Below are 23545 nucleotides of genomic sequence, written 5' to 3'. Positions count from 1 at the left end.
CTTAGAAAAAATGTCTAGTGATGGTGGAGCACCAAACACAACAAGAAGCTTGCAGATACATCTCTCCTCTCTTTTTTTTCAAGGCTAGGAATGAGAAATACTGACAGAGGTGGCATATACCTAGGGAGCACAGGCAGGATGAGTCATCAATCCAAAAGAACTGTTTTCCCACATGGAAGATAAATGTAAATCAAAACTCACGTAGCTCTTACCTGATGTGCCTGTAAACAGTTTCTTCTGTGGTTCCTTCACTGCAGGGGTTTCTTTAATCTTGAAAGCAGGCATCTCACCAGCCACTGTTGAGGATGGCAGAGGTAGGCTTTTAACATCCCCAGCTCTATCCTCATTCTTTGAACCAGGCTCACCCCCTCTTCCTTTTAATCTTGTAGGATGAAATAGGGGCTGCTGAAGAGAAGAGCAAGCCTTGCTCCCTTCCAGCTTGACAGCCTCAGTACTGGAATCACTGCTGCTTGTGCTGCAGGAGAGGCCTTGTTGTCTTGAGATCCCTTGAATCTCTTTCCTTGGGGGTGATTTGCTGTACTTTTTAACAGATATTATTTCAGTTCCACTGGGTTCATCACTAGCATAATCACCATCAGAGAGGTCCAAAGGTCCGTCAGTATGATCTGTTCCTTGAAGCTCAGGCTGGATAGGGGGATACAGAGCATGGTGAGATTTGGGGTCATCATCACTGTTAGAGCTTAAGCAGCTTGACTCACGGGACAAAGGTAAAATACACCATGTCAAGGCAGATGTCCCCTTCCTTTGCCACTCCTGTTGCAAGGCTGAGGATGAGCTGCCTTTCTCCACAGCCTCAGGTGAACTGCATGTAATTTTTACTATCTTATCATTGACCATCTTAAACCCAGTGATTTGTCTTTTGCTTTCTGAGCTCTGGCTCCCTAAAACAGGTTCCTGTGGGCATACCTGAACCCAATTCTGACCCTGTGTGAATGCAGGGCCTGCACTCTGCTCTGACTCCTTGATGTGATCTGTTTCTAACTCCTGAAGTGGACAATGCTTCTGCAAGACTTCCAAGAGGAGTTTTGCTCCCTCTGTGACATGACCCTTCAGAGGCTGATCCATCCTACCTAGGTCCTTTTGCAGGGTACCCTCCCCAGGTCTTCCATCAGTTCTGCCTGCTTGCCCTGGAGAATTCATATGATGAGTTTCCCTTTCCTCACCTACTTGTAGGTTCATTTCTGTCACTGTTTCAGAACATGGTTGCAGGATTTTAGGCCACCTTCTCCATGGTGTGTCAACAGGATTTTCCTTTGCATCTTCGTCTCTCCTAGTCACTTCTTTTTCTTCTGCACTTTGCTCAACTACTTTTTCTTCATAGTCAGTCTGAGCCTTTCTCTCCCTCTCAGCTGAAGCGCAGTCTGCTTTTTTTTCACATGTACCCATCTGCATGGAGCTACTGACCTGTAGATTGAACTGAGAGCATTCCCCTGGCTGCAGTATGCCTGCTTCCACTTGGCCAGGCTGGGAGAAATGACCCCAGCAGTCCAAAACAGCTTTTCTGGAATGCATGCTGTCTTCTTTTAAAGGCTTCCATTTATTTTTTTTGAGCCTTGCCATACCTTCTCTTCGTCTCAGAAAAGCCTTACGAGGTGTTACTTTTGTCTTGATCTAAAAAAACAAAACACCAGCAATGATGACAGTAACAGTCTGAGAATCATTACCCAGAAATAAAGATATTTATGATAATTGAGAAAGCTGAGACATCAGAAGTCTTTGACATTGTCTATGGATAACCAAGTTCATAAGTAACAGCCCCAAGACTGTGAGGAAGGTGTGAGAACTTTTAGAAGCAGTTGTTATGTGATTCCTCTGTTAATTCATTAGTGGAATCAGATGGTTAAGATGGTGCTAAGTGTTCCTGTGATAGAGGATGAGAAAAGTTCTGTCTGCCTCTGTTTTTAAAGGAAGTTTGAGTGTTTTTTACAATGTGACACAAATACATAAATGCATCAGTCTGAGATGTTATTTTGCCAGGAAGACAGAGAAAATTCCTCAGTGATGAAATGTGTATCTTCCAAGTCAACAAGCCTAACAAAATTCTGTCTGACATCTAGAGGGGTCAGACAAACTCATCTCAAACAGCACATAAGGCAAAAAGCAGACCAGCATTACTATACTTGGCCATTGTATAAAAACTGTATTTGGATCTTGTATTAGTGCCACACGAGAGAATGCACAGCACATTTATTATAAAATAAACTAACAGAATCAAACTTGAGATATCATTTAGCTAAACGTGTTGAGACTTAAGCACAAACTATGACCCAAAAAGTGTGTGGAAAGAGAAGAATCCAGTGGGAATCAGTAGGGAATGTGACTGTGACTGAGTAATACAGTTTTTTAAGTTTTGGGGAAAATCTTCCAATATCACATAGAAGTGTATAAATGTGCTGCCAGGCAATGAACCAAAACAGAGCCCACACAATACCCAAGTCCATGCAAATGTGACAAAAACAAAGTGAATGCACCAATGGCACAGTACCTGCTGCTGCATCTGCTGCTTTTCTAGGAGATGGTTGTCTGCCTTACGTTGTTCTCCAACAAATTCTTCAGAAGCCTTTTGTCTAATACCAATTGCTGGTGTGATTGGACTAGACAAGAAAAAAGAGGGTACTTATTTGTAAGGTTCTTCAGTTAGTTTTCTTTCAGTAGTTCTCATGGAGCTGATGTTGAGTTTAGAACTGAAATGTTCTGCACAATTTTTTATAAATGTGAAGCTTGTTAGAAAAAAGCCCATTAGTATGTTACATCCAAATCTCACTTTAAAACATCCTTTCTGGCCTAAACATTAATTATGCTTTCAGAAAGTAACATTTTTGGGCTGGTAGTCTTTCCTTGAAAATAGAAAATATTCAAAAGGAAAAAAATTTCAGGCATTTCCTCCCAACTAGAGCTAGTTATGGTCACAAAGAACTCACTGTCTCTCACAGAGTGGTTTGAATTAGCTGGTGAAAAGTGATAGAGGAGAAAAATAATGTCTATAGTGTTCTGGAGGAACAAAGTGAACCCTGACTCAAAGTGAAGCATAATACAGCATACGTGAATGTATCTTATTTCATTTGCAATGTGCTTAGAGCCTTCATTTAGTCACTTACTCATAAAATCTACTGAATATTAAAAAATCCTGGGTTTAATAGAAGTGCTGGTTATGCACATTACCATTCTTAACAGAGGTGCTGGCTATGCAGCTCATTACCATTCTTTGTATACCCCACCTCCACCTAGCACCACTATACCATGGATAATCTTTTTGCTTGCCAGTCTGACTCTGTTAGAACACAGAATGGCCTAATAATTGGGTTAGATTTTTTGAGCAAAACTGTTGTTGCTGAAGACTTAATGTTAGACAATATGCTTTTCAAGGAAGTCTACTTAAACCAAGTGTAGCCTAGTCCCATAGCAAAAATGTCATGAAGATCTGGAGAACATTCCGTGCTGTAGTTTCTTCCAGCTCATGCTGAGAAAATGATGTGAACCTAAACATGGGTTGAGTGACTGGGAGACATACTTCAGAAGCTCACTGCTGATCCAAAAATGGATATGTGGACAGGCCCACTTGCTAGAGGAGCTTATGGTCCTGCCACCTCCTCCCAGCATTCTACTTTGGAGGTCCCTGTCTTCCTTCTCTGCCCAACTCCCACATATACTTGCCTAGAAGTTTGCTGTCTCTTTTGTACTTGATGGAAGGCTCAGTGTACCAAAAAAAAAGCTGCTGTTTCTATCTGCATCAGCTGGGGAAAAGTAACAACTATAGAAGCATTTCTTCCATCACTAATGTCAACCTACCCATCCTTGCCTAGCCATGAGCATCCTTTCAGTGTGCTGGTACAAGTCCTTTTGCAATGTGGTGATGAACCATGTCAGAGAAGTGATCCAAGTTAAAAGTTACATTTCTTCTCTCTCCAGGAAATTTGTGATAAGGGTTATGTCACTGACCTGTTCACTATAATGGCATTTAAAAATTTGTCTTAGTGCTGCTGAAGAGGCAGAGCAAGGAAAAGAATGAGCTACTCAGACTGATGCTGCCGTCACAACCCAATGGTTACTACAGAAGAAATGATGACATAATAAAAGATGATGTTATCTCTCCCTGAGAACTTTTGCCTTGCTTCTATACTTTGAGGATCATAGTTACAAAACCAGTTCATTTAAACTGGCTAAACCAGCATCCTGCTTTATAGAAGTGTATCAACTGCCAGTCCCTAGAGCTGTCCAATCTCTGCCCATGCATTCCTGCTGCTCTCAATAGAAGGGAAGTGCCTTTGTGTTGCAAATATAACATGTACAGTATGTGTACAATCAAGGAAAACTTGCTTTTGTAGCTTGACTGACTAAGATAATTTCTCACCTGTCTTGCATGTTCTCAGTCTTCATCTTCCCCTCTATGCCAAAAGGAGATGGAGGAATCTCCTCCTTTAGGTGTTCTCTTTGTTCTTTGCCAGCAGAAAAAGTTTCAAGGAAACTTCTTTCATTTAATCGACTGTTATCTAAGCAACAAGAAGAAATGAAAAAAAAGCCTTTATAGAATGAATAAACGAAAAATAAACACAATAAGATAAATTAGAAGTGTTTATATTTTTAACAACATAGACAAGATTTTGATTTTTGAAAATACTTTATAGAACACAGTTGAATTAAGTAGGTGGAAGGAGGCAACCCATGAAAAAAAAACAGGCTCCTGATCTTCAAGTTTGGTTGCTGCAAATAAAGGAAGGAGAAAGAGCATGGTTTGTACTCCTTGCCTCTGGGGTTTCATAATGCTTGGTTACTGTGTACACTGCAGAACATTGCAGTGGAGATACTTTCCTTGACAGTGCTGAACTACTCACGTGTCTGTAATTATGTGACCTGAAGCTAGTTCATTAAACAGTTTAACACCAGTATTTATACACATGAGACTTTCTAGCTGGGTGTCGTGAACCGGTGCCAAAGGTCACCGATTGTCAGGGCCGCGACTATTTGCCCCTGGAGACAGAGAGGGCTTCAGACGGGACCGGGATGTTTACGTGGTGCTCGTCTTCCAAGGGTAGATCAAAAATAACCCTTTGCCACGCTCAAGAATTGTCAAGAGACCAAGATTTGCTATGCAAGCTGTACAGTTTATTAAGGGTTAACACCGGTTGGAAACTGAAAGTTCAAAGCTGAAATTACAAGTTTGTAAGATGGTGTCAACCGGACACAGCAGGTTGATGGCAGCAAGGGGTGGAGAACACATATGTCCCTCCTCACAGTCCCATGTGTGAGGCTATGCTGTCTCCAGAATGCTCTAATAGGAGAGGTGCCCCAGCACTGTAATTTTCAATTTATGCTTCCCAGAGCAAGTCAAGAAAACTGTGTCCCAGCAGCTGTGTAACTCACCTTTGTTTTCATTTCTGTTCTCTTCCTGACCATCTTGTCTGGAAAGGTTTTTTGTGGGGGTCTCAGTACACTGAAGCAGTGGCTCAGTGCTTATCCCTTTAAATGAGAATGTGAAATGTTAAACAAGCTGTTGGCATACTCACATTTATGTTTCCAGCAGTAAAAATCCACACTCATCATAACAGTCAGGAAAGTCTCAGTTTGGCCCAGTCCTCCAGCACACATTCAGCTGGAGAAGCATATTTCAAAGGCAACTGCACTGACCAAATTCCAGTCAGGAGTTAATCCGAGGTATTAAGGCCTCTGCACCTTCAAGCCTTAGTTTTACATGCACAAAGCAGGTGTAAGTCAGAGCTGTTGTCAAAAAAACATAGCAGTGCTAGCACTCCCTGTCCTAATGTGTCCTTGCTCTCAGGTTCCTGCTGCCCTCATCCACACAGACACCCACACCCAAGCCATTTGTGCTGGCAGAAGTATTTCCAAAGCTCTCTGATGAACTTCACTGGGCGACTGACCCAAGTTCAGGTTAATCCAGCCAGAAAATAATAGTGCCACACACAAGGAGACAAGACCCTTTCAGAGAGATACTGGTCCTGAGCTAGCTTGAAGGTTTTTAAATTAAAGTTTCAGTTGTACTATAGGACTGTCTCACAACATCACAGTCAGGTCTTGCTATAAAAACTCAAAGGAATCCAGGATGCAGGCCTGATTTACATCCTCTTCCCCTTTGAGTGGTTTCATTCCCACTTCTTTTTGTTCCTCTTCCTCTGATTTTGAAATCAACTTTCAATTTCTTGCAAATTTCTTCTTTCTCATCCTTTGGTATCTTCTGACAGAAGACAAGGCTGGCAAAGTGTAGCACAGAGGAGACACCAAACAGCAGCTTACATTGTTTTTTCTCCAAATCATGGGACTCCATATCAATGTGAGAAACAGCAAAACTGTTGACAAAGGCCAGGCCTTCTTAGGTGAAGAAACATGTTCTCTCACCTTTAGAAGTTATATATATCCACTTCCTACTTTTTATGCTTTTCCCCTTAAATATAACATACTCCCTACTTCATATAACTTCTTTTTTCCAATTTAATGATTTTCTACTCTGTTTATATCTACAAGGCCAAATTACTCTATCAGTATGAGGCAGAATGACTGTGATTAAAAAAAAAAAAAAAGGAAAAAAATAAAGTTTAAAATACTTTAAAAGCTTTTCTAACAAACCACCATAAAATCAAAGCACCTTCCCCTGACTAGCAAGGACAAAAAATTCACAGGATTTGCACTGAAGCCTTAGCTTCAGATTTCCAGAGCTTTTTTACCCACCTGAGTCTGAAAGCTGCACGTGCTCTCCTGAGATTTCTGAACTGCTCTCGTTTGGCATGAACAGTGGGGATCTGCTTTGCCAAGTTGAGCACGTTGCCAAGGGAGAAGTTTGTAAGCATTCTGCACTCTTAACTTGGGAAGAATTTTCTGCTGGGAACTGGCCAGGCATGAACGTAGCTGGAAAGCACGGAAGGGGTGGCATCATGGCTACTAGGTGGGAAGGTATCCCAGGAGAACCAGAAAAACCTAAAAATAATTACCAGACAAGTAAAGTTAGAGAAGCTCAAGACAAATATCTTTTGCACTGAACTAGAAATCTCTTGCTAAGCTGGCATTGCACAAGAACAATGTTGCTGTCGTGTTGCCTGGTGTTTTGCATGTTCAGAGTGAAATAATCAGATCTCGTTATTTTATTTAACTTGTAAAACATGCTTGCTGCAACCATCAGTCATAACCAAAATAACCATATGCTACAGGGATGCTGAATTAAAGAGAATCTACAAAGTAGTCCTGAGCACATAAACCACCCATTTCCCCTAGCACTCCATAGGTCTCTTAGCAGATAAAAGTTAAGTATTGCAAAGTATCTCTCAAGCACTCCTCAATGCAAAAGAAGGGAAAGTTTTCCTTTAAGCTCTGGAATTTTAATATACAAAAGTGGAAAGTAGTATTTTCTGGGGCTTCCAGCTTGCGTGTATTGTATGAAATAACTTCATGTTTTAGCCTAGCTGCCAAAGGAATAACCCCCAGCCACTAAAAGCAGCTATCAAACTTCCTCTTTCCTTAAGGCACTGCCACATTTCACTTCTGGAGTGCAAGCAGTGGCAGGTGAGGGTGCTGCAGCATCAGGAGGGATTCCCCAAGTACCTGAGTTGTAAAGTGAAATGATTTTCTGCTGTTCAGCCACCAGCTTTTTCAGCTGCTCCATCTGCTGTCTCATCCCCTCGTCCTGCTGCCCTGACGTCTGAAAAATATGATGAAGATATAGTATCAAATTACATTTCTGAGTGGTTTTTAATCAGAAAGAGTCACCATATGGACTTTGGGGGTAGGTATTACTTAAAGTAGCAGTATTTCTAATAAAGAACATAGATGTTTTTATTTAAAACTATTTAAAACTCTTTTGCCGTTTTACAACTCAGAGGGTACACTGACACTATGCAGGCTGCATGTGCCTGCTAGATTTTGCTGCTCAGCCTCACAGCAGCCAGCATTTTCTTCTGGTCTGTGTGCTGGGATTTCCTTCCCACAGAGACTAAAGCACAAAAAGGAGTTGCACTGTAAGTTGTTAGAACAGCATCAGAGCAAATAATACCCTCAGGTTAGCCTTCACTGTAAAACTGCAAAATGTGCCAGGGTCCAACATTTAATAATCTGATAAATGGAAATGTCAGTATTGTTGATGAAAAGCAGCTTTCAAAAGTCAATATCCACACAGCACAGACGCAATTAGGAGGAAACACGAGCATGGTATGAAATAAGGGACAGGGATAGAAGAATAAGTCCAGTCTTTGCCTCCACAGAAAACTTCACTAGCATGGAGAAAGGACTGACTATCTCTGACCAAACTGCTGCCATGAGTTCCTCAGTCCTTCTGCAGGCCAGGCACCCCCCTTGCCTCCTTGCAGGTACACACCTATCCAAATTACCTTGGTCTTCTGAGTTTCCCAGTTTGTCATATATGACTCCTTCTCCCACTCATCTGTCTCTTCTGTCATTTCCACTGGGAAAAACTACCAAAGATCAGTAGTGAAAGAGATAGGTTTCTTTTCTCTTTTTTGGTTTTTTTTTTTTTTTTTTTTTAAAGTTATTGTGAAGTACCAGATCTGTTCCAGAGCTAAAACTTAGAGTGTAAAGACACATTCACATTGTTGCTGGGCCTGAAGCTCCCCAGCTGCTATCACCAGAGAAGCACCATGTAACAAAGCAAATCCCAAGTTCACTTTTATTTTTTATATCAGAATCTTTGATAATATTTCAAACAATTCACAGTCAGATGCCAGAAGCCACCAAAGAACAAAGAAGGCCTAAGACCCAGTATCAGATTTTATGAACAGCTGTTGACATTTTAGGATATCAAAGGGTACATTCTGGTCATTAAACTCTATGATCTGGTTTGTCATCCAAGAAAAGAAGTAACAGACTTCTGTGACTCACATGAAGTTATCTACAGCTGCAGTCTTACCTACATTATTAATGTCTCAACAACCAAGAAATTAGAAGTTTCCTGTCCCTGTATGTAAAGTACTAAAAACTTCATTGATGGAGAGCTGAAGGTGGTGAGGACTCCTGACTGTAGCCCCTTGAGAAGGGCAGTGGGGAACTGGATTCTAGGGCAGCCTCAATGCCCCACCTAGCAGTTTTCAGCCACAGGAAAGTCAGATGGTCAAAGAGCCACTGCAATGGCACAGCCCAGCTGCAAATCTCCTGACATATGACTGAAGAAACAATTTTCCTAGCTCTTATCTGTTGTGCAGAGGTGGTACCAACAGCGTCAAGAAATGAAGCCCTGACGTGACGTGGGCTTAGGGCAAGAGGCAGATGGTGCAACCTTGTTAACACAGGCACTTCTGATTTCAACATCACCAAAAAGTGTTAAAATGATTATAGACTTCCAGTGAAGAAAGTGCTGAGAAATGCCAGCACAGACACATCCTAAATAAATTTAACCATGTTGGAAACATGAGTTTCTCTAAAATATGCAACTAAGGCACTGTATTGTTCACTATCTTACAAGAAGCACACACAGCATTCACTGGAAGAGATGTTGTAGAGCTGCTTCTGTCCACTACTTCATCAAAACTAAGAAGAGGAGAAGGTCAGAAATAGAAAAAAGATATAAAAAGGAGATGGAGCATGAGAAGAGGACTGATAGAAAGACATATAGAAATCAGAATATGAACATACCCCATAATCTTTACACACATGAGAATGCTGAGCCAGCACATGCCATCTTTTTTGCCAGAGGGAGGAAGACAGAGATAATTATCAAAAAAAGAGGAGTAAGAGAAAAATTGCTCAATTGTCTCTTGGGAAAAGCACTGTATGGCATGAATGCATTAGAGCAAAAGCATCAGACACCAAGTTGTAATGCAGTTCCCAGGCTTGCCAGTAAAGCTTCCTACCTATAGACAGGCACAAAAGTTACCAGCCCTTCTTCCTGAAGAGGTTGTGCAATTATCAGAAATATACAATATGCAGGTATAAATTCAGTGATTTTTTTTTCCAAGCAGACTAACCTGTTCTGGGCTTTTGTAGGTGGGAGCACAGTGGTTCATCCCAGGCTCTGAGGCAGGGAGCAGAGAAGGAGTGAACATTTCCAAGTTGACACTTGTATCACAGACTCCATCCTGGGTTACACTGGAAGACAACTTTTGAGGGAAAAAAAAAAAAAATCAGAGCTGGCCAAATAATATAATGGCTTTGCATGCTGAAAAGCTTGGTTGTGGCCCAGCCTATCTGTTGAGACATTACTGTTGTCCACCATACCGCTGGCTTCTGAACTGTATAAAAGCAGACGCTGCTCACTGGAGGACTCACTTGTGTTATCAACCCAACCTGGGTATTAGAGAATGCATGACCCTCTCAATATCTATATTGCAAGGTGGCAACACGCTTACCAGGTCACTGGCAGTCTGCTGTGACAAACGGTCTTCCTCCTTAGAAGTATCTGATTCCATGCACTGCTTTCCAAAATCCATGTTAAGGATGTGCAGTAAAAGACACCCTGAACAAATGTGTCATACTGACGTAGTAAATCCTGTGATTGATTTTCTTCTCTTCTTTTTTGTCCAAGAGACTCTTTTTTTTTTAAGTGCAGGCTGAATGTAAAGTATCTTGTGACTTCAGAAACTGTAAAACATACATATATATATATATATGTATATATAAATAGACATATATATAAATACTGTTAGGATACATGCAGTACAAAACCTCTACAAAATCACAATATTTCTGCCAGCTAAAATAGCTTAGATGTACTGTCTACTCTCTCACTATTAAATCTGAAAGTCTCAAACAGGAACAGATGTACGACTATTACACTAAAAACCAAATTCCATTCACCACGAGAAGCGTTTGCCAAAGTGGCCTGACCTTGTCTTTCATCTAAATCTTCATCCTCTAGATTGAGAGAAAGTTCTTAAAGTACCAAACACAATTACAGAAAACAAAACAAAACCATCAGTAGAAAACTGCCTGATGTTCAAGTAGATCAGAAAAACGTTTATTTCAGAAAGGTAGAATAAGACAGCCACAGCTTGCACCTATTCTCCCCCAAACCCACATGGCTGCGCAACACAAACGTTCTGCTTCCCCTCGTTAGGCATTTGGCTCCAGTCCTTTGAGGAAGGAGCCAGGCATTTGCTACTTACCTTAAAAAAGGGGATACAGAGGGATATATTTCAGCAGCCAAAGCTAGTGAGCTCCCCCTTCTTGTCTGCTATGGCAGGATTCAAAGGTAGGTTATTTGAACGCTGAGAAATGTGGCGTCTCCAAGAACTTCACTTGTTCACAAGAAAATGATGTAAGTGTTTTGTATACACACCCTGCCAGGCTTGATACCTGCTGTGACAGATCTATCATGTGTAGCTAGGAAACACTATGTTGTTAGCAGGCTTAAACTCCCTTTAGAGTAATCTACAGTTGCACTGGGGGAATTTTGCAAATCTAAAAATCTAAAACAAATGAAGTACAGGCTGTCTGGGCAGATGCTTGTACAGTAAAATAAGAACCCTACAGAATGGATCTTCAGTAGGAGTGGAGGGAAAAAAAGGAACAGTTGCAGTGAAGACAGAGAAGTAGACAGGGACGAATCAGAAAGGATAGGATAAGAAATCACATTTAAAGAAAAGAGTAGAGCCCATGACACTATATGGCAATCCCTCCCAACCCTAAGAGGGAACATAAAATTCATGAGCCTCCCTATTCCTCTGCTGTCAACAGCAGTATTGGTTGCACCCATCACCATATGATGATTTGCTTCTCCTATAGATCCTAACTTCTGGTCAAAGTGAAGTGGAACTACAAGTTCCAGCCTGCTGGTGATTTTTCTGAGTATGATACTATATGCACGTTGGTTGTTTTTTGTTTTTTGGTTTTTTTTTTAACTTTTTTTTAAACCTATGAGACAAGATATACCCACAAAAATAATTTAGCTGTTCAGAGGGTGCAAAGTTCAAAAGCTGAACAGTTATCAGCTGTCAGCATGAAGGTTACTCTCAGCAGCAGGGGGCAATACAAAGGCTGTTAGTGGCCTGTCCCACTGATGTCACATTTTGCACCAGGTGCATTGAGATTCTGTGTCCTAGTCATCCTTTCTCCAAAATAAAAATGAAGAAAATATAATAGGAAGACTAATGGTGGTGTCTGGAAACAAATGACATTTACCAATGTTCTCTCCAAACACAGAATTCACATTAGGCACTATATCCACTGCATAGCAGGTAAGGAAACAAAAAGAACTGGAATTTGTGAGGAAACCTCCCTGGCATCATGAGCAAGGAAAAGATATTCCAACCCTGACACTGGTAAGGATGTCCAAGTGACTAACTTGACAGTGTCAGCTTTTATCCTATTAAAACAAAAAGAAATTCCAATAACTGTCCATCATAGTTGGTCATAATCATTTTTATGTATTGTAGTCCCAGAAAGGTGGGTAGAGTGGTGTATTCTTAATGTATGAGGTTTCATAGGTAAAAAATTATTTGTTTCTAAAAGTTGACACTGGCTAGGCTGGTGTCTGACTTCAGTTTGGATAAGGAACTGAACACTAAAACTTGCTCTGTCATGAACCTTTCCAATGTTTGGTTTCTCATTGTTGTGGACTGCTGGGGAATCAGCGAGTGAACAGAAGCTCTCAGCCTGATCCCTGCGGTTCTTCCTGGACTGCGCCGCTCAGCTGAAGCCACAAGAAGCCTCCTCCTCTCCAGGCAACAAGGCAATTCCTTCAGCAATTATGGCCCAGGCAACCAAAACTACTCCCTGTGAGGCAGAAATACCTTTGCACAGATCGCCTTGGCAGCCAGCAGAAACAAACAAGGAAGCGTGGTACAGGCTGACAATTGTCTTGTGAAGTGGTTGTGGGGATTCTGTTTCAGTGGATTATTTTCATTTAAAAAGCATTTTAATGTGTTTTGGCTCAGGTAGTCTCCTAATAAATATTAGACAAAGTAAATAAGTCAAATACTTCACACTTTCACAGAGCCCTCTATCCATGTAATTTTAAAGCACTCTGTGTGTTAATGGGTTGCATAAAGTCAGTGTGCCTATGCATAGGTTCCTGATCCTTAACACTGTTAAATCCTCACAAATTTCCCTGAAAACAAGTAGAAATCTGACTGAAAGACTCGACAGTTTTAATAACGATCCCTTACAATAACATTGGGAAGTTAATCATACACACTGAAGCCTGCAGCCCTCAAAGAGAGACTCGCAGCCCTACCAGAGCTGTCAGGGGTGGTGGCACCCCAGGAAAGCTTCTTCCTGTAGCACTGCCTGAAAGACTATTGGGACAAGAATTTTCCTAAACCCTGGAACAGCTGCCCAAGTGTCTCCGTACTGGAGACAGCAACAAGAAGTTATTATTTGTAAATTTTTCTTTTGCTTTTCAAATTTATATTAAGAGTGGAGCAACAGCTATAAACTTGATGCGTGTAGATAAACAGAACAAGGAGACCTAAATCAGTGGTGGTAATTTTCTTTTAAGCAGCACAGAATATAAAATATTCACTAAGAATTGAAGTGCTACACTTATCCTGCACACACTGCATTCTCCAAAAGCTAATGAGACCTTGATCCTTCTCTGCAGGGAATGGTACAACCGCATAACAAAATGACATTTTATTTTAGAATCTCCTTATGCAAACAAGTGTGCAGCTGCTTCATGGGTTATACTGGGCTTCTGTAAACATGAACAGACAAAACCAACAATGAAATAACAAGAATGGTTTACCTATTAATTCCCATTAAGTTTTGTATGCTTTAGGACATATCTAAGCTGATACAATGTAAAATATCATACCTCAACCAAAAAAATTAATGAACAATTACAAAATTTATTCAGCTAGCCAGTGAATTTTTTAGGGGGAAAACTGAGCTATCTATAAAACCAGAGCAATATCTAACTCTTGACACTTCAGAGTGATTCAGAAGAAAAGCAGGACTGGTATCAAGCTAAACAAAACGGAGCTTGCAGACAGTTCCTAGCGATATTTAGGATTTAATGATAAGCTTCAAGTCTTTTGTTGTAAGAGATGTGCAGACAAATACATATAGAAGGTGTATGGGGTGATCATGATTTTTTTAAAGTTATTAATGGGTTTGTGATATGTTTGTGCTTATTTAGGTTTATTCTTCTTATGCAATACACAATTGTTTTATGATGTAACCAGAAAGCATATGTTTATTTAAGGTGAGGAATAATCAAGAAGTTGCCAGCCACCTCAGGAGGAAGCTGAAGTCTTTAACAAGCAGCCAGAACGTAGAGCATAGACTCTTTTGTTTGTTTGTTTGTTTGTTTGTTTTTTAAATCTCTAGCTTTCACTCAGGTGCTGGCAGCATGGGCAGCCACCTGCCCCAGCCTGTGCTGCAGCATGGAAATGTGTAGCAGCAATGCAACCTCCATGTTCAGCTTTTTGGTGCCTGCTGCTAATTTTTGGGGGTAAGTAGTTTCAGACTGAACTCATGACTTCTGCCAGGACCCAGCTGCAACAGCAGAGCATGGGAACTTGCTCATCCTGAATCAGTAGCTTGTTCATGTGATTTATTTAGTAGTTTTGAGTGTGCACTACTAGCAACTTAGTAACAGTATCCACAATTCAGTGTAATAATCTAGTTGACATGAGTTACTTATTTAAGCACAGCTCATTTACTATCTACCATGTTTTCTTTCTTCTTTGTACACCCTGCCATATAGAAGACCTCTGATAGATGTAGCATGGTTTTGCTATCTGTTCAAGTTAAATATGATCAGCATCCTGAAAATGTAACTCAAAGGTGTCTTAATTCTTCTCTGCCTCTTTTTCTCTTTAGACACTCTGGGATATTAAACAGGTGGGAATTAAACAGCAGAAGCTCCGCAAGGCTGCATGTGAAAGACCAGAAAGGGCCACCAGTGCCATGTGGCCAGCAGCTCTTCCAGCCAAGACAAAGTAGCAACCCCTGAATATTCCCATAGAATTTAAGGCAAGCAGAAGGAACAGGAGATAAACCAGACGAGGAAAGAGAAAGACCAGAAAGGGCCACCAGTGCCATGTGGCCAGCAGCTCTTCCAGCCAAGACAAAGTAGCAACCCCTGCTTCCCTGCTCTTCCCATAGAATTTAAGGCAAGCAGAGGGAACAGGAGATAAACCAGATGAGGAAAGAAAGAAGCACTGAAATGTTTGCCTTGTTTGGCTTGCTCAGGAAAGTTCTATGCTGCTGGAGGAGAGTAAAAGTCACCAATGAAAGAACATCTGTGTAGCAGTCAGCTCCCTGTACTTCAGATTCCTAGGTTTCTTCAGTCTACTGCAAGACCAACTCAGATAACACTACAGAGATACAAGATTAAGAAAAAAACAGTACCTCAAGAAAATGGAAAGGATGAAAATTAAAGGGGGTAAAAAAAAGGCAAAATGTCAGAAGAGACCTGTGACTAGGAACAGATACTACTTAACCCACATTGTCTCCTTTAAATTTTGGCAGATAAGAGGTTTGGAGGAAGGGATGAGGTTGTGTTTCATATAATGAAAGCTAGACTCCTATGTGTAACAAAATAAATCAATGTAATTCCAGAAAGAACTGTCTTTCCAATATGGAGATTTTATTTCAATTTCTTTTTTTTTTCTCTGAGTTTCCTTCTGTGTACTCACCTCCCTCCCCCCTCCTCACACATCTGCACTACACAGTTTATTCCCTTCATGTTGATTTGTTCTCAGTCACGGTGGGGAAAAAAAACCAAAACAACACAACTTGAAAAAATACAGATATTGGCAGCAGAGGCTGAACCAATGGGAAACACTTGCCTGTGAACACACCACATAGCTTCTCCCTGTCAATGATGTAAAAGCCAGCTGCGTTTCAGTGCCTTTTACCTGGAATTGAAAGCAACCCTGGAAGGAGATCACAAATTACATGAAGCTAAACAAGATTTGTCAGCATGTCCTAATGATTGTTTATCTGGAAATGCAGAAGCAGCCTTGTGGATGGGAGCAAAACTCAGTCCAAAACCACCTGAAGTCTACCCAGATGTACAGGTAGACAGTCAGGAGCTGTCTAGCAGAGGAAGCAAACCCAAAGACATGCACAGCAGAAAAATCCAAAACATCAGGATCGCTTAGGACACAAAGACCTCCGACAAGCATTTTGAGGAAGATGAAAGCTAGACAAAAGTGAGGCCTTAAAGTTCATAAGTTAGGAAGAACTACATAAGAGTAAACACTTAACATACATAAATAATGTATAAATACATTACACAAATATACACATCAATATATAGTTCTTGGTTACATAGAGTTTATGATGAAGCTATCAGAATCACATACAGCAAAATCTGGAAAGAAAGCTCTACATATGAAGACATTTATCTCTACAATGCACTGCCACAAGTTAAGCACAATCATTCTGAATATTTCTGCTTAATCCCTGGCAATGAAGGATATGTTGAATTGTCTGGGTGGAGCTAGGATCAAGTTACCTATAGCTAGCTAAAACAGTACCTCCCTAAGACAAAACAAGTAGGCTTGGCCAACTTGCTAAAATTGAACCCCAAAATAGGATAGTTATTAAAGGCAGCTTGAGAATGGATTTCAAACTTATTTTCTGTCATTCACTTCCATAAATTAATCCCTAGACAGAAGCATTCACCAAACAACGTCCCAGTAAGCAAGCCTGAAATTATGAAGTGGGCGTATGGTTCTTTGTCCCTTGTATTATCTGTTACTGTGTCTTAGAAGAAGAGAAGTTTTCAGGTATAGTAAAAAAGGCCAGAGTTCAATTCTATGCAGATACTGGTATCTGCTATAAAGGAAAAAAAAAAAAAAAGATTTCTATTAACTGGGAAATACCCACCCCGGCCCAAGAAAAAAGGCTCAAGTAATTGGCAATGTGTACTGATATAAATGGGAACATATTTGCCATTATACAAAGACAACTCAAGTCAAAACAAGGAAAAAGACCTGGTGTTGGGAAGAAAGCAAACTGCCCGACCACATTGTGCCCTCTAATATGTCTCCATTCATTCAGGCTGCACAGAAGCTTTGATTACATCTTCAAAGTAATAGCTTGTATTTAAGGTCTGACATTCCTGTGCATCCTCTGCACACAGGAATATTAAAAATACCAACAAAAATCAACAGTACAGATACTACATTACTCTTCCAGACAATTTGAACCAAGTTTAACCACAAGAGGGAAATCTTGCACTCTTCTGAGTGAGCAGACTAAAATGGAAGTACACTGATTCAACTAGAAGTAACAATTAAAATATTTTTACCTCTAAAAGAAACGCATACCTTCCGAAGTAATCTTAGGAGAGTCTTAGGACAGTATCAGTGTCTCGCAAAATGTTATGACCTTAAATGTGAAATTTCAAAAATTCATATTCAATGAACAGTAACATTTTTTTATACCCTACTGTCTACTCAACTGATGAAAAGCCCCGTTGCCAAATACACCCAAGCCTCCACACTCACGTCAAGAAAGCAATAGCAATGATTTGCAGGCAGGCTTTAAACTGGAGCACAGCTCTATTTCAGAACTAGGTGATCCTACCTAACTGACTCAGTCTGTTAATACTGGGACATCCACTTCAGCTGGAATTACCAGCCCACCTTGAGTGAAGTCCACAAGAAGGACACTGCCATCGGAGCCACGCTGGCTGTAACAGACTGTAACAGCACTAATGTGGACATAGCTTACACCAATAAAACTGGCTTTCTGCCAATTATCATTCACCCCCTACCTCCTTTGCAAGACAGATGTCCATGGGCAGGATTATTTTGACAGCTGGGCCTCTGGGTTTTAAGATATTTTAATATTTCACTGTAAGATCCTTTCATGCACACTCCATCTGGGTGATCTTCCCCACTCGAACAGGATGCATCTGATAGTGGCAGTCAATATCTGGGAGTGTAAACCTCTCTGCAACCAGAACCCTGTCAATACAACTATCTCAGCTGATGTCACGTTCTACAACAGTTGATGTTTCCTTTTAGCATTTTCCCCATGAGATTTTTCTGATGCTTGGTTCTATGGAATGTTAAGGTTCATGGGAAAAGTCATATACAAATATATGCTAAAAACATTACCCAGGATGTTTTCAGCTGTCAGATCCTGTATCCTGCACTGTCATGTAGCAGCTTTTGTTTATCCTTTTAGTCCATTCGGATGCTTTCACTCCTATCCTAAGGCAAGAAGGACAGGAACTAGTCCATGCCTAACAAGATTCTTGTATGCTCCAGTTATCTGCTGGAGATACTCTAGACTTTGTCAGGCACTCTGGAATATCCAACAATTTGCCTGGTGTCTTAGGGATCTTAGCTGCCATTGCAGGAGGAAGCAGATTTTGAACACTATTAATTTCTGTTAACTGCATTCCCAAAAAGTTCTCTTGCACTGTAGAAGTCAGCAGAGAAACTGGAGTCAAGAAGGTTTCCTAAAAACCTGATTTTATGGCCCTAACAATAAATACTAGTTATTCTCAGATGATCAAAAACAGTGACAGAAAACACAGACTGAACCACAGCACCCAGGCAGAATCCTTCTGTTTGGTTTGCAGTTTGCTGTGAGGACCTTCACAAAGCTGTAAGAATGTCTGTAGCTTGGATTTTGTACTTCAGTCCAGACTGGGCCCTTTGTTTGCCTTTATTTTACCTTTTTCTCTCTTTTTCCTTAAAAGTGTTACTCTCGCTTTTGTTATGAATGAATAAAATTTACATAAAACTGTGAACATTTCTCCAATTAAGCAGTATTTAGGAGTAATTTTTACACAAAGATTTTTTTTCTTAAAGGCTAAATAAAAATCCCCCAACCATCTTAATTCACTGCATTCCCCGGAGATCACACACTATAATAGAGCCGCAAAATACAGAACTTTTTTAAATTCTCTGCCAGTAACTTCATTCTCCCTGTGCTGTATCAAAACTTGGCTTTCACTTAAATGTCACTTGTTAGTGAATGTCACAAATCACTTGGGCCATCAGACTGAGCTGTGCAAGAAATTGTCCTTCAGTATTCTCCTACGACGCAATCAACTTGGAACCCAGAGACAGAATTTTCAGACAAGAGAAGTGTCATTTGTGGCATTACACGTGCTTATTCCCCCTCCCCCCCCTTGTGGAACTATGTTAATCATAACTTTTTGAATTGAAAACCCACAGATATAGACCAGAATTTAACTTTTACAGATTAAGCAGAGACTGAACGTAGTGGACAAAACCCCTTTATTTTCAGCAACCTTCTGAGATAGGATAAAGTGTGAATCAGTGTCTGACTATCTGTTGATACAGATTTTCAGAATTGCAGCAGTATAAAACTAGTATGATCCAGAGAAGAATTGTCTAAATGTTTAACTACACAGAGTAAAAGCAACAGATTCTGCACAAGAGCAGTGCCCCTCCAGGCACTGCAATCCTAGTTGCCAGTGAATGTTTCATGGTAAAATAAATAGGTTTAATAATGGTAAGCTTTAGGGTCAGATAAAAACACAAAGTTTGGCAGGAGGAAAACTACACTATTTTCAGAGAAAATGAGGTTCATAATTTTCTTCCTCCTTCACCAACAAGAAGCAGCAGCAATTTTACTGATTTTCTGGCAATTAACTTTTTTCCTTTATAACTCCTAACCACTAGATAGGACTAAGCACAAATTCTTCACAAATAAGACCACCAAGTGTCAGGTCTGTCTATGATTGACATAAATCAAGTTCACAGATATTTTATATTTTGAAGAAAAGCTCTTACTTCAATGTTCAGCCATTGTTTCTTATGGAAGGAGCCAAGTGTTCTCTGCTTTCCCTAAACCTCAGTGAGTCACAAGTTCACAAATTCCAGCTACTGCAGATTAAATATATATTATTACATTAACTTGTATTAACTGACAGAAATGTCTAGCAATGACAAAGCTATACTAAAACTGAATAAGAGCTTTATAAAGTTTTGATAGAAGAGTATTAATTTAACTGGTTTAGCTCAGCTCTATGTAGATAGATCAAATTGACTGAATCAAATGGATTGATCAATTGAATGTATTAATTCAGTGCATATTTCTAATAAAAAGACAATGAAAATAAATGGAAGAAGATGATACAATTAAAAATATGAATGACACATCAGGATATATAGTTGGGTTACATAATACCAGCAATCCAAAGGAAACTGGCTATGGATATGAGGTAGAAAATTGTACAAGCACCAGGTTTTTAGTTTGTAGGAAAAGGGTTGCTGACGTCGTGGACAAGAGCTTTCACCATGAAAATAACTTTTTAATTAGTTTTTGGTTTCTTGACTAAATAAAACCAAGTCATTTTCAACTCAGATTAGAGAATGGAGCTCATTCAACCCCAAATGGAGAATTTAGCTTAGAGGAACTCATAAAAAAAAACCAACTTAGCTGTGCTCAAAGCTTCCCAGAGAACAAATCCTTGCTTAGTGGTCACATCATTACCATCAAGTCTCATGTCATTCACCTACAGTAGAGGGAATATTATTTAATTCCCTTTTCAGCCTGAAGATGATGTGCAGATGCACCACCCAGAAAAGAATTAAGACCTATTGGTGTAGTACAATTTAAGAGTGAAATATACTCTTTTGTTGTTGTTGTTGTTGGAGCTGTACTTCACATAGACTGCTTCAAAGAGGATATGAGCTCCTAACCCACAGGTGACGTCAGAAGGTGGTACCTACCATAGGAGACAGTAGAGGAAATACCCTGGTTGCTTGGCAGCAGCATAACAAAAAAACAGATTATGAGCCTCTTTCAGTGGTTTTGTGAAATAATTTCCTTGGGTTTTATTATAGTATCTGAAAGCTAACCGGAAATGTCAAAACTTTTAGATGTTTCATGAGACAAATGCTTTGACGTTTCAAAAATTTTATCATTTCCACTTAATCTAAAACTGTTTTTTTCCAGTTCAGTCCAAATTCTGACAGCTTCAAATACCACTTTCTTGCTACTTTTGCAGCAAATCTCCCCCCAGATTTTCACAATTCTAGTCAAAAATATTGCCATACAAAGATCCAAAGTGGAGTTTGGTCTAAATAAGAAAAAGTTATTTCTGTTATGTAATTAATCATTATCAATAACTTTCCATCACAAAAACATTCCTCTCTAGACTAAATTTTTTCCTGTTCCTCTTCAGTTTTCACTTATCCTCTCAAACTGTTATCTATCTCTGTATATAATTTTTTTCTTTCCTCTACCTTTCCTTGCTAGTAGCAAGGCTTTGACCTCTTCAGTCTACCGTGACTCTTGCAATTTCACCAACTTATAGTTATCATTCATCTAAGAAGATTAATATAAAAGTAGAAAAGATAGCACACGAAATGTAATAATTGTGGGAAAAGAAATGCCTTTTTTTAATGGGGTACCAATTAATAAATTAGGCCCACTTTCAAGATAACATGTGTCAGAAAACAGATTTAGCTTTAGGCTGTCTGCACTGAGATATTCTGCTTTTACTTAACAGTGTGCACTGGTGACCTACCTCCTTCTGAACTGCTTGAGGTGGAAGCATCAACCAGGGCCATCATGGAGCCACCAAAAGTAGAGCAGAACCCACTAACAAGCAGAGACCTTCTATATGCAAACAATGTCACAAGCCAGTCTCAGCCTAAGTCTTTTTTCTTAAAAAAATAATAGATGGAATAGATGCAACAAAAAAAGTTTCATCATTTATTTACTAGGCAGTGTACTGCACAGATACCACAACATGAAAATAATAAAAAGCAGCACCTATAGCAAGCAGTGAAAAGTTATTTCATAAGCAGTGAAAGTAACACCCAAGCTGCTATAAATCTGTACTCTTTTCATGCTCTAAACTCCCAGCATCAACCTGAGGCCACCTGTCAGTTCTCCTGACAATGTCACCAAAGGAAAAGCAGAGTATCTGAGGGCCCATCAGCAACATCCACTGGCCAACTGGCCACTACAGCCTCCTGCTGCTGAAGCCCAAGCAGTGGGGTTTTCCTCCTCCACTGCTCAGCAGCCCTTTGACAGTCCATCCAACCTTTCACCCCTGTTTCTCCCAGGAACAGGGTGAACATCTGTGGCAATTGAGATTTCAGCTGTACCTCAAGTGGGTTTTTTAACAAGGGCTTGACATCAGCATGGTTCATACTCATTTTGCCAATTACATAGCCCAGCATAAAGGATATGGCCATCAACAGAAAACAGACTTTATTATCCAATTCCAGTGAATACAAGAAAATTATGATACAGTTAACAGCAAGAGAAACAAACAAATCAACATAATCACTCATATAGATAATGCACCCAAGAAGTAAGCCAAGCCAAAAGTCCAATCACACAAAAGGCACCCTAGCACTTGCCAAGGAGATGCACCACCAGACACACCATCTCCACTCTGTCCAGCTCCCAGTCCTGTCCCACTATTGCTGCAAACTCTGGTTGCAGTGGACAGTCAAAAAGCCCTTGTACTAACAAGAACACCTTACACCACACATCCACCCACAAATAGGGCTTCCAAAATTAATTGAAACCAGAACCAGCTTTTATACTATTAACTTCAAAGACAGGACACCTGGCATTAACTTCAAAGGTGGGTCACCTGGTGTTAACTTTCTAATTGCTTTTCCCCCCAAGACTGGCCAGGCCTGGAGAGAAAACCAAGAGGAAGGTTTCTCCTACTATTGAAAAAATCCTCTGCATGATTCTAAGAATCATTCATATGTCAACTGTAATTCAGGGCTTAGGGTTCAGACTGCAGCCCTTCAATACCTCAAATACTGTTTTACTCCCACACATGCACCATGTTCCCCTTCTCTTATCAACGCCTCTCACTCACAAGGATCTGGGAACAGCTGGGTATGTTTTCTATGTTTCAACATCATTTTCAGTGAGCTTTTTTCCCTCCCACAAGACAGCAGCCAGGAGTCTGTGTTCTTTCCCACATGAGACAGATGCCCAGGCACCACCACTTCCAATTCACCAGGGTCCCTCACGGTTACCAGGGACTGCCCACCCGTGAGGCAACCCGGTGGGCCGCTCTCTCTGGGGAAGGCCCAGACCTTCATCCCTCACCCCTGAAGGAGGATGGCTGACAAGTCAACCCCAGCCCCACCTTGTTGGCCACCAGGGCAGTGTTTGGGTAGTCTGGTGGCTGAAGGCTGATGCAGGCATGACAGCAGGGCCACCAGGAGGGTGGGGGTATCCGTGTGGGGCTCTGCCCAAGAGCCGCCATAGCGGTCAGTGGGCTTCAGTCGTGGACTTCCCACCCTAGGACACACTTCCTCACGCATCCGCTGAGGGAGAGATGATAAATTTTTCAGGTATGAGAGATTTTGCACCAAATAAGAGAACATTTTTAGGCAATAAATGAAGGAATAAATTAATCTGAAGGGATTTTTTCCTTTTCAGTTACTTTTTTTATTTCTCAAATTCTCTTCCAGAAAAAATTGTCAGTGCTATATACAGCAAATGCCTCTTCTGCATTTACATAATTTTGTATCATATTCTTGCCGAAGTTGTTATTCAGTCAAGATAGATATATGCAATCTTTATCACACTTGGCCTTGATATTTAAGAACCTCACACCGCACTGTAAACAAGGATGGATTGCACCAGCCAAGGCAGTACTAGTTTTGTGTCATGCCATCTCAATGCCCTTCCTCAAGGGATCTTCAGC

At 40.4% G+C, this 23545-nt stretch overlaps 1 protein-coding gene across 1 annotated transcript in view; it reads right to left on the bottom strand.

Moving 5' to 3' along the window:
- LOC103779584 (centromere protein J-like) overlaps positions 1-23101 on the bottom strand; it is a 43928-nt gene extending 20827 nt beyond the window's left edge. The window contains exons 1-6 of the mRNA XM_008947222.1: positions 22982-23101; positions 7570-7666; positions 5383-5478; positions 4373-4511; positions 3221-3292; positions 2507-2615 (exon numbers count right to left, since the gene is read on the bottom strand). Coding sequence (XP_008945470.1) covers positions 2507-2615; positions 3221-3292; positions 4373-4511; positions 5383-5478; positions 7570-7666; positions 22982-23101 — 633 coding nt within the window. The remainder of the gene's footprint in view (positions 1-2506; positions 2616-3220; positions 3293-4372; positions 4512-5382; positions 5479-7569; positions 7667-22981) is intronic.
- Positions 23102-23545: the final 444 nt, after the last annotated feature.

This window comes from Merops nubicus, unplaced genomic scaffold (assembly GCF_000691845.1).
Source record: "Merops nubicus isolate BGI_N331 unplaced genomic scaffold, ASM69184v1 scaffold12619, whole genome shotgun sequence".
Taxonomy (NCBI): domain Eukaryota; kingdom Metazoa; phylum Chordata; class Aves; order Coraciiformes; family Meropidae; genus Merops; species Merops nubicus.
The sequence above is the reverse complement of the archived record's forward strand: the minus strand, read 5'-3'. Positions and strand labels throughout refer to the sequence as shown.